At 37.3% G+C, this 11,999-nt stretch overlaps 1 protein-coding gene, 1 long non-coding RNA gene and 1 pseudogene across 2 annotated transcripts; 2 read left to right on the forward strand and 1 right to left on the reverse strand.

Annotated features, from left to right (window-relative positions):
- Positions 1–302: 302 nt before the first annotated feature.
- LOC127624554 (uncharacterized) lies at positions 303–1,811 on the reverse strand. Its single transcript, XR_007968192.1, has 3 exons — positions 1,571–1,811; positions 807–1,019; positions 303–687 (listed from the first exon to the last, which is right to left on the reverse strand). It is a non-coding gene; the product is annotated as an uncharacterized LOC127624554 (long non-coding RNA).
- A 592-nt stretch (positions 1,812–2,403) lies between these two features.
- LOC127624624 (glucose-dependent insulinotropic receptor-like) lies at positions 2,404–4,398 on the forward strand. The gene has a single exon (XM_052099421.1). The coding sequence runs from the start codon at positions 3,062–3,064 to the stop codon at positions 4,229–4,231; it is 1,170 nt and encodes a 389-aa protein (XP_051955381.1). The 5' UTR covers positions 2,404–3,061; the 3' UTR covers positions 4,232–4,398.
- Positions 4,399–4,691: 293 nt separating this feature from the next.
- On the forward strand, positions 4,692–11,949 carry LOC127624911 (RNA-binding motif protein, X-linked 2-like; annotated as a pseudogene).
- The last annotated feature ends 50 nt before the right edge of the window (positions 11,950–11,999 follow it).

Consider the following 11,999-nt stretch of genomic DNA (forward strand, 5'->3'; position numbering starts at 1 on the left):
ATACTTCAGTGCTTCTGCACAGTGTTGATGTATGGCTGCTGTTTTCCCAACCTTTTTCAGAATTGGTGTTGTGGATGTAGCCTAAATCCACTTTTAAATTTGGGTTGTGAATTTGGATTTTTTCAATTTCTGTTGACCAGCACATATGAATTGCATTAAAAAATAAAATTAAAAATAGGTCTATAAAATAATCACATATTAAACACTTTGAACAACATTTAGCAAGTTTATTTCATTTTTAAACATTTTGACATTTTATATAACTTAGTAAGGAATATAATAATGTATTCAACAGTCTGCACTCTTTTCCCTGTTAAATACGTCTAGCCAAATAATATAAATTCCCACAGGCCTTGTGCATTTAACTTCAGTTGTACACATAACCTTCCTTTTATAACAATTATCCCTCAGGATTATGAAGGTCATAGTTTAAGAAATTCTGTTTTTCACTGGATGTCACACCTCAAGACTGCAAAGAAAATAACTTTTATAATAATGTCTCTTTGTTCAACCAAAGAATCACATATTGTCTCTCTCTCTATATTATCTAAGCATTCGGTCTGTGTATTACATTTTTGTAAGTTTTGATATAGCATATTGCGTGGAGTTTTAAGTAAAATGTTCCTTCTTTATCAGGACTACCCTCTCACAAAGACAACAGCATCATTCCCAAATGCACACTTCAACCTGCAGAGAGATCAAATAAAATGGCATTACCTTCCATTGTTAATCATTCATATGGCTTAATATGCAAGTTCTTTTTGTAAAATGTATTATTTATGGACCATTAATTTTAACACACATACCCATTTTAAGCAGATGCACCTTTAATCATGTTGGGGAATATCTTTTAAAGTTGATGACCATTACTTTATATCAGTTATACTGTCTCTTGATAAGTATTCTGTAATATGATCCTTGTGGTTTCAGCTTCCCTCTTGTTTGAGAAAAGTCACAGAGTGGTGCGTAGAAGCCTCATCACACGCTGGTACAGCTGCTGAATAACTGATACCAAATTCCTACAACACCATGAGAAACACAAGAGATGTTGCTTTACAAAAGTGATTACTTCTTGAGTTTCAGATGAAGTTATTCCACAACAGGATTGAATGCACTGCCCATAAAGTGTAGAAAATACATTTAGACTAATTGCTTTCTTAGTTTCTTAGAGGTTTTTATGATTTTCTATGAATGCTGTTCATGACCAAATCTGAGACACCTTACCCTTGCCCCCAAACTTTTACATTCTTACTCAAACAAGAGGTAAAAGACAATCTGATGTCTTTGTAAGATTCAGAAACACAAAATATCACTTAATGATCAATATTCCTTATGGACAAAAAACATCTTCATCCAGAATAAACTGGTTTTCTGGTCTTCGCTAGTTAAAATTGGTCTCCCAGCTTGGCAAAGCTGGTACCCAATCTGACCAGCAGAAAAGCACCCAAAACCCTTCTATGCTAACAGACAAGCCTGATCAGGCTGGATGACAAGCTAAGACCAGCAAACCAACATATCTTGAATCTTACAGACTAGCATAAGAAAATACACAACTCCAACAAAAACTCACCGGGCACCATGTGAGACACAGTTGTTTCTGTCCGGGTTAAGGCAGAAGAGTGATGCCACACAGTACACACAGCACAACAACGTGGAGAGTAATCTCCTCTTTAAAGACATTTTCAGTCAAGACCTCTAAACAAACTGCCCACTGCTTCAGAATTGATCTTCAGATCTTTACCGAGCTCAAGGAAAAGATGGCCAATGATTTGCAGGTGAGGGGTGGGCACAGTTTGACACTAGCAGCATCCAAAAACTTTCAGAGAGCAGAGAGGTGGGCACAACAACTGCTGACAAAAATCGGCTTTCAATAGCACTGAACAGTCTAGTAGGGGTGAATGACACTGCTGCATTGTTGGCCAGTGGGAGTCAAGCTTTATTGTGTAGCGTTGTCATAAAACGTTCTTTCCTCAGTATGGAGGCCTGTGTACAAATTCAAAACAAGTTGTGTGTTTTTAAGTCCATTGCACTTGGAGGCTTTGACTCAATTATTCACATGACTCGAGAGGGAAGTTGAAGGAGTTACTTCATTATTGCAGTTATAATATAAAGGCTAATGTAATTAATTCATCCTAAGTAGTTTCCCAAAAAATACATCCATTTATGTGCATTTACCTTGGCTGTCATAAAATTGGAGGGGTTTGGATTTTATATGGTAAATGTTTATTCACCCATGAGAGATTTTGTTTATTCATAGTTCATTCACTCATGAGTAATTACAGCTATGCTGTTGGAGTCCATCCCCCAACCCACCGCCCAGCCCAGTCTCTAAACCCAACCCTCTCTCTCCCACTTTTTTCAGTTTCTCTTCCCCTTTTTAGTTTGTTTAAAGTTAGTCATGATCAGAGTTATCAATGGATGACAACTAACGCTGGACTGTATAGAGACTGAATAACTGCGGATATTGCAGCCAACAAAATGGATTACCCCATTTTTTGGTGGAAGTTCTAAGTGAGCTTGGTCTTTATCCTCGAGCCACTCCCGATTGGCTCAAAGATGTACTGATAGAGCCTTAATACAGGAATCACTATTCCACTTGGAATCTTTGTTCTGGACATATTTATGCTCTTTTGGAATATGTTTACTGCTGAATTTATTGGACTTCTCCAGGATGATGAGAATGGACTTTCCCAGGATTTTCATTAAAGGAATTAATCTGCAAGTATTCAATCCTTTTTGTCAATAAGACAAGCTTTGTCTTATTAGTTCAGTAAAGTTATGCTTTAATTTCATAATCAAAACCTTATGGATAACAGTCTCTTCCAGAAGGAAGTATGCTCTTGAGAAACATTGATGGGATCTGGATGACAGCCAGAGAGAACATGGGTCAGAGAATTTAAACCACTGCAGCAAAAAATGATCAATGTCTTACCTGTGGGAGCAAAGATAAATCTGTCTGTCCTCATTTCCTCTTTAAACCGATAGTATCTGTCTGTTGGAACTTTAGGTCCTCTTAACTTGAACTTGTGGAGTACAGAAAAAGTAAAATACATTTGACAAAATGATGATAATGTTCAATGCTACTCTGGAGACTTTCTCAGAAAAAATTAGGGAACAGTACAGAGTGACATCGGCTAGTCCAGTACTTACAACCCCCATCGGGATAGAAAGAATAGTAACAACCATGGGGTATATTCTTTGTGCAGGATCCATTTTGATAATCTCCACCAACCTTCTAGTAGCCATTGCTCTGGTCCTGCTCATCTGCAAGAAGGGCTACCATAGCTGGTGCTTTGTCTTAAACCTGTCCATTGCTGACACCCTAGTGGGTGTAGCCATCACTAGAATTGCCACTGATGCTCTTGAAGGACGGACGGCCTCTATGCAAAAGGGCACATGCTTGTTGCGCATGGCCTTCGTCATTGCACCAACTGCTGCCTCCATCCTCACCATGTTCTTAATATCGCTGGATCGCTATGTAGCCATAAAATTGCCATTGCACTATTCACAGCTAATGAGCAAGAAGATGGTTGCTGGAAGTCTGATTCCACTCTGGCTGGGCTCTGTAACTGTGGGCTTTTTGCCCAGCATAGTGGAGCCAATGCAGCAGGAAAATTATAAAAATATTTGTACGTTCTTCTCTGTCATAGAACCACAGAGCATCATTGTAATCTTCTGTGCTTTTTTCTTCCCCCTGCTTTCTGTCTTTATCTATTTCTACATGGACATCCTGAAAATTGCCTGTGGCCACCAGCAGCGTATACGGCAAATGGGTTCACGCTTTCTACCGCCCGGACATTACTGGGGTCACGTAAAAGCCCTGCGGACTGTTGCTGTTCTGGTGGGTTGCTTCACACTCTGCTGGTGCCCTTTCTTTGTGGTCAGTATTGTGCAGGCATTGTGTCCCACCTGTAAACTATATCACTTCTTAGAGAACCATCTTTGGCTGCTAGGAATCACAAACTCCCTGATCAATCCTCTTGTTTATGCCTGCTGGCAGCGGGAGGTGAGGAATCAGATCTCTGTGGTCTTCGCATATATTAAAGACAAGTTGTGTTGTATGACACACTCCAAGACTCCGGACAGATGCCACACAGACCAAACACCTATTGGTCCGGCTGTAAGACTTCATGACAGGACACTGCATGTCCATTTACACTGCAGTGAGCCCGTCACAATTCCTGATCAACATCCTGAAATTAATCCCAACAGACTGAGAATGTCAATTTAATCCAAAGAAACTGTATAAGGTCTTAGACATCAGCAAATGTTCCTTCATGGATGTGAAGTGCAGAGTATATGTTTTTCTGCACATTAAACAGAGCAGATGCCTTTATTTGCTTTCTGTTTCCTCTTGCACTCGACACACAGCCTTCAAAATAACCAGATCATAGTTCTTGTCCAGTTTTCACTTTTATGACATTATCAGTTGTAAAATATAAGACTGTATACAGTATATACTGCTAATATAGACTATAATAAAATACACTTTTATTCATTAACACTAAGATGTTTATGGGTGTTTCTTTAATTTGTGGCATTTTAAATTCACAGGGGTTGATTTTTATTCAAACGAACAGATTTGAACTGAAGATCCCATTAACTTTGAATCACACTGATTTTGAAATGTTTTACATAAACCTTTTTAAAATTTCTTTGTGAAAATTATTTCTATGCATTTTTCAAAAATTATGGCAGTTCCACATTTGTGGCACTGTATCCAACACCCAAAAAATCTTTCCCTAGTCATTTTTTTTCAAAAGTTAGTTTTTATTAACCAAGTCAACAAAAATGTCAATGAAGAGTTTCAGATAAAATACGATGGTTATTTGAAGAATATATAGAAAAATCATCACTTATAGCAGAATATTTTATTGGGAGTCATTTCATATTTTTTTTTATTTTTTTATTTTTTTTTTTTTTTTTTTGTGATTAACATTTTTACTGAAAGCAAAGAAAAACAAAACTACCCTCACCAAAGTGAAGCTCATCAATGAACTGAATGAAAGAGAAGCTGAACTGGGCATCAAAGACAATGTGTCCTGGCATTCAGTCTATATGAACAGTGCCTGGATCTACATCGGTGAGCAGCTTGTTGGCATTCACTTCAGATTAAAATCTGTATTGGTTAATTCATAAACATAACACAGAACAAAGCAAAATATACATGCACAGAGTCAACCATTGCCCCCATTAATTCCCTAACTTGATAGCATACTCAACTTATAACATCATATCCCATAACCCAGTCTGCCTACCTAGACTGCATTTTTGAGCAGCATAGGCACATTGAGAACATGCATATGATGTTTTAAAATTCTCACAAGACAGGCAGGCAGCTGATGAGGTTTTGGGACTTGACCCAAACAAAGAGTGTGCTTTCAGCCAGATGGTGGCGGCAGTCACCTCTTTCTCTAAAGTCTTAGTCATTCTGTAGAAACACATGCTGGTACACCATGTATTATAACATCTAAATGATTTTATTTTTTATTTTTATTGTATCTGTTCCACCTTCTCTTAAGCCATCTTTACACTGACAAGGTGGCACAGAAGCTCCATTTAAACTGGAATTTAGATACATTTACACAGACTGTTTAATCCGGCTCAGAGCAGGCTTAAATGCATTCACACAGAAATGACAATTGCATACAAGATATGAGATTATTGTTTTAAATATAACATTTTGAATATAGAAATATTAAATGAATGAAAATATGAAATGATGCCTTAAAAATGAAACTAAATGAATGAACATAAGATCTATCGTGACAAAAACAAAGATTTAGGCTGCTCTGCGATGGGTTGGAGCAGGCTTAATTTAGACTGGCTTTTATGCTGCATTGTGTCTTTACATAAAAGCAGGCACAGAGCATGATTAACTCGGCTGTGTAAAGATGCCTTTAGAAGCTTTAAATTATGATCGGTTCTGAAGCCAAGCCTAATGCGAAACTCTGCCATATCAAAGAGAACAACTTCAAGATTTACAGAATAATTTGTCAGTGATTTCTGTCAAATAAAATGTTTATAGATCAGTGAAAAATTCAGTATTGTATTGCTGCTATTTGACTTAAAACATGTTGTAATCTGCAGGTGGCTTCCCATATGAGTTGACCGAAGGAGACATCATCTGTGTTTTCTCGCAGTAGGTCCTATTGGTTCAAGCTCACATTTTTATTTATTTACATCTCAAACATATCTATCCTTGCTAAAGAAATCAGTACAAGTACTAATAGTATTTTATTAGTACTTGTGTATCTCAGGTATGGAGGGATTGCAAACATTAACCTGGTTCGAGATAAGAAAACTGGCAAATCAAAGGGATTCTGCTTCCTGTGCTATGGGGATCAAAGGAGCACTATTCTGGCTGTGGATAACTTTAATGGAATCAAGGTGAATACATTTTTTATACATATTCAATTGTGGCCCATTTGGGCCAGTAGTCAAGATTTTTACTTGCCCTGCCAATATTCACTAAATGTTTTCTTTAAGTTTTTAATTTGCAGTAATTATACATGTATTATCAAATATTATATAGCTCATCCTTATTGTTGAGACCTGTGTTGTACTGTGCATCAGTATAAACGACCATACATACTATTACCATATACAATTACTAGGACTGAGCGATATGGCTACAAAAATTATATCTTGATATTTTTCAGAATATTGACTCTTTATAAAACGTAATGGCCAAATAAAAATCATCATATTGCGTGTATTAAAATCATTGCAATATTTACAATATTGCTTAATTTTATATCATCAGCAAAATGATCATGATTATATTGTGAATATTCTATATGCTATATCATCCAGCCATAACAATTACCAGTAATACCTAACATACTCTTTTATTATTTTATATAGTTCTCAACTATATAAAAATATAAACATACATTTCCATTATTAAACTTCAGATGCATTGTACAGCAACCTTAAGGCCTATTCAAACCAAGACCGAAATGTTGGTACGATTGTCCGTTCTGAATGAGCTTTTGACTAGGAACAATGAATTCCCATGGTGCATTTCACACTGGGTCCAAAAATCAGAAGATTTCTTTTGTAGGGAGGTGTTCAAATATATTTCTTCCGAACTGTGATGAAAACAGACTGAGTAATGAGATGAGCTTTTTGTCATTTTACCAGAGTCACTGCTGCTGCTGCACAATTCAGTGTGTTGGTGGCGCTAATCAACAAGCAAACACAGGCGCTGTGCTCTTTTACTCGTCTTGTGCACAAAAACTCTGAAATCAGCAAGTACATCATTAGAAACTGTAAACACATACATTTTTATTAGAATATTTATGTAATATGCTGATACCTCACATTATACAGTATACCTTGTGTTTTGTCTTGGTGTACATAATTTAATATGTATAGTGAATGTTATCCTAGCATTAAAAATATCAATGAGGTTTGGCAATTCATTTGCACTAAGCTTGCAGTAAAATATCTCACAAAAAACTCTTGACATGCAATATTTTATGAGTGTAGACAAACAAATTGCCAAACCTCACTGCTAGTTGTATTGCAGTGATAATGTACCAACAGTGCTCAGCACAAGAAACCTTGAATTCAGTACAAATATGCAATATTTGAAAAGACCACAATGGTGTGTTATCTTTTATATTAATTTAAATGTTATGCATCATATTGTATACTATGCCTGTTTTATTTAATGTACTCTATTTCACATGTATTTACAGTTGAAGTCAGAAGTTTACATACACCTTTGCCAAATACATTTAAACTCAGTTTTTCACAATTCCTGATATTTAATCATAGAAAGCATTCCCTGTCTTAGGTCAGTTAGGATAAATACTTTATTTTAAGAATGTGAAATGTCAGAATAATAGTAGAGAATTATTTATTTCAGCTTTTATTTCTTACATCACTTTCACAGTGGGTCAGAATGTTACATGTACTTTGTTAGTATTTGGCAGCATTGCCTTTAAATTGTTTAACTTGGGTCAAATGCTGGAATTTTGTCCCATTCCTCCTGACAGAACTGGCGTGACTGAGACATGTTTGTAGGCCTCCTTGCTCGAACACGCTTTTTCAGTTCTGCTTGAGGATTGAGGTCAGGGCTTTGTGATGGCCACTCCACACCTTGACTTTGTTGTCCTTGAGCCATATTGCCACAACTTTGGAGGTATGCTTGGGGTCATTGACCATTTGGAAGACCCATTTACGACCAAGCTTTAATTTCCTTGCTTATGTCTTGAGATGTTGCTTCAATATAGCCATTGTTTCATCAGACCAGAGGACATTTCTTCAAAAAGTAAGATCTTTGTCCCCATGCAGCCTTTCAGGTTATGTCGATATAGAACTCGTTTTACTGTGGATATAGATACTTGTCTACCTGTTTCCTCCAGCATCTTCACAAGGTCCTTTGCTGATGTTCTGGGATTGATTTGCACTTTTCGCACCAAAAGACATTCATCTCTAGGAGACAGAATGCATCTCCTTCCTGACCGGTATGATGACTGCATGGTCCCATGGTGTTAATACTTGCGTACTATTGTTTGTACAGATGAATGTGGTACTTTCAGGTTTTTGGAAATTGCTCCCAAGGATGAACCAGACTTGTTGATGACCACAATTGTTTTTCTGAGGTCATGGCTGATTTCTTTTGATTTTCTCATAAGGTCAAGCAAAGAGGCACTGATTTTGAAGGTAGGCCTTAAAATACATCCACATGTACACTCCTAATTCAGTACACCTCCTTTGAGAAGCTAATTGTCTAAAGACTTGACATAATTTTCTGGAATTTTCCAAGCTGCTTAAAGTTAAGTTAACTTAACTTTAAGCTGGAATTACTGGAATTTTGTTATAGTCAATTAAATGTGAAACAATCTGTTTGTAAACAATTGTTGGAAAAATGACTCATGTCATGCACAAAGTAGATGTCCTAAACCACTTGCCACAGCTGTAGTATGCTAATATGAAATCTGGGGAGTGGTTAAAAAAATGTTCTGAACTGTTTATCAATCTTTGTGTTATTTTATCCTAGCATAAAAATCATAAAAAGAAAGGAGTTTGTTTGGAATATACTTGTAGCAAAATAAATGCATAAATATATAGACAGAAGACACAGGACGTATGCAATGGCTTTCTTTTTGCTCCTCTCACTCTCACAAAAAAACCTAAAATTCTATATAACTAACTAAAATGCATCAAAAACATGGAAATAACATTTATAAAACAGTTATGCCAAATTAGGTAAATAACTGCCTTAACTGCATTAAATAATCTTATGCATTGACAACTGAATGCTTATACACTGCCTGGCCAAAAGAAAGTCACATACTCTTATTTCGTTGGACCGACTTTAGCTTTGATTACGGCGCACATTCGTCGTAACATGGTTTTGACAACCTTGTGTAGTGTCACAACATTTATTGCCATACATTTTTGGCCGAGATCTTGTATTGATGATGGGAGAGTTGAACCACTCTTTAAAGTCTAGCACATCCCAAAGACTTTCAATGGGGTTAAGGTGAGGACTCTGTGGTGGCCAATTCATGTGTGAAAATGATTCCTCAGGCTCCCTGAACCACTCTTTCACAATTTGAGCCCGATGAATCTTGGCATTGTCCTCCTGGAATATGCCAGTGGTGTTGGGAAAGAAGAAAATCTATTGATGGGATAACCTGGCCATTCAGGTAGTCCGCTAACTTCATCTTACTGCTGCATAATGTTGCTGATCCTAGACCTGACCAATTGAAGGAACCCCAGATCATAACACTGCCTTAAATCCAAATGGCAACTTTCTATTTGGGCAGGCAGTGCAGATCCATGCAGCAGAATAAATGTTTGTAAAACAGTGCTCCCTACTGTAAACAAAAAAAATGTCACACTAAAATCAAGCGAACACTAATTTTTGTATCCTGTGGCTATACTTTTGGAAAAAACATGCATTTTGATGTTAATGAGCTGGCCCAATTCATTTCCATTGTAAGTTCCTTTCAAAGGAATAGTCCACTCAATTTTCTCTCATAATTTACTCACCCTCATGTTATCCTAGATGTGTATGACTTTCTTTCTTCTGCTGAACACAGATGAAGATTTTTAGAAGAATATCTCCGCTCTGTAAGTCCATACAATGCAAGTTAATGGGGACCAGAATGTTGAAGCTAAAAAATGCACAGAAAGGCAGAATAAAAATAATCCACAAAACTCTAGTGCTTAAATCTATGTCTTCAAAAGTGATATAAGTGTGGGTGAGAAACAGATTAATATTTAAGTTCTGTTTTTATTATAAATTCTCCTCCTTGCCCACTAGATGGCAATATGTGATCACCAAAAGTGAAAGTGGAGATTTACAATAAAAAAAGGCCTTCAATATTGATCCGTTTCTCACACACACCTATCATATTGCTTCTGAAGATGTAGATTTAACAACTGGAGAATTATGGATTACTTTTATGCTGCCTTTTTATTCTTTTGGAGATTCAAATTTCTGGTCACCATTCACTTGCATTGTATGGACCTACAGAGCTGAAATATTCTTCTTAAAATCTTTGTGTTCTGCAGAAGATATTCATACACATCTGGGATGGCATGAGGGTGAGTCAATTTTGAGAGAATTACAATTTTTGGGTGAACTATCCCTTTAAGGCCAAAGTATACTTTGGTTGTTCATGTTGCTGATTTCTGTGATGCCAATTTCATCATCAGCACAGTCTGCATATACTGCCAGTGTGCGGCCCAGATTTTCTCGACATGTGGAAAGTGCTCATATGTGCACATCGTTAGCGTGGTTGACTGTACTAAAAGACTATCACAAAGCAGATGTAGTGTGCATATGTCAAAAGCTCGCCCTTACGGTGCTTGCTATTAAGAGAGTGGCTTAGTTTGAAATTGCATACTACCTCATACTGGTATACTCTTATGTCTGCCATTGACATATGTAGTCAGTGAAGTATGGGTAGTGTGCCATTCCAAACTCATACCTTGCCTATACCTTGAGTGGCAAAGTGGTCGACGGGGCAATCTGATCCAGAATGCAGAAATACAAAGTATACCCAGGCCTTTACCTTAACTGTGAGTTTTTTTTTTGTTAAGTTAAGTGTTTTCTGTGATAATATTATGCCACAAATGCTATGGATTGCAGTTAACTTGTATTTTACCAGGAACATTCCTTTAATCTAAATAGGTCTATTGAACTAATTTGTTTTTTTTTTCTGTTTTCTTTCTCTATAGATTAAAGGCCGAACCATACGCGTGGACCATGTAGCAAATTATCGGCCACCTAAAGACTCAGATGACATAGATGATATCACTGAACAACTGCAAAAAGAGGGCTGCGCTCCCAAAGTGCCCCCTCCTTCCTCCTCTGAGTCAGAATCTGAGAAAGAGGATGCTGTACCTTTTGAAAAAGCCAAAAAAAGGTGAAAAGAGGTTGCATCTCTTGTGTACACTCTGTATTTAGTTTTTAAGGTACAACTAAATGGCTCTATTTTTGGTCTTGTTGTACTTAAGATAAAAAGGAAAAGGAGAAAAGAAGAGAAGAAAAAGACATTAAAGGAGGATAAACGTGAGGCATGGACTGAGATGTCAATGTCATCCCCAGTCAGAGTGAAGGAGGAGGAGGAGGATGTGGCATATGAGAAGTATGCCGAAAAAGGACCGGCAGACAACAGACGGAACAGAAGTGGACAAGAGTCAAGAGGACATCCACAGCACAGAGCAGAGGAGGTGGACCGATTCAGAGACAGATATGGAGATGATAGGAGAGTTGAAAGAGACCAGGATAAAGCAGACAGAAGCAGAGAGGTGAAAAGACATGAAGACACACAACAGCGAGACAAGAGGGACCGAGGAAGAGGGGGTGATAGAGAAAGAAATGGGGAAAGAGAAAGAGTACGAGATGAAGGGAGAGACAGGGATAGAGAGATAGACCAAGACAAAGGAGGGGAGCGAGACAGACACCGAGAACACGGGTGAAACTAAACACACAGCAGATTTTGTTTCCCATTTAAAATGGACTATTTTAT

Source organism: Xyrauchen texanus, chromosome 31 (genome assembly GCF_025860055.1).
Source record: "Xyrauchen texanus isolate HMW12.3.18 chromosome 31, RBS_HiC_50CHRs, whole genome shotgun sequence".
NCBI classification, from domain to species: Eukaryota; Metazoa; Chordata; class Actinopteri; order Cypriniformes; family Catostomidae; genus Xyrauchen; species Xyrauchen texanus.

Excerpts from the sequence above, each read along its gene's own strand:
- LOC127624624 (XM_052099421.1), top strand. The coding sequence starts at position 3,062 with ATGATGATAATGTTCAATGCTACTCTGGAGACTTTCTCAGAAAAAATT.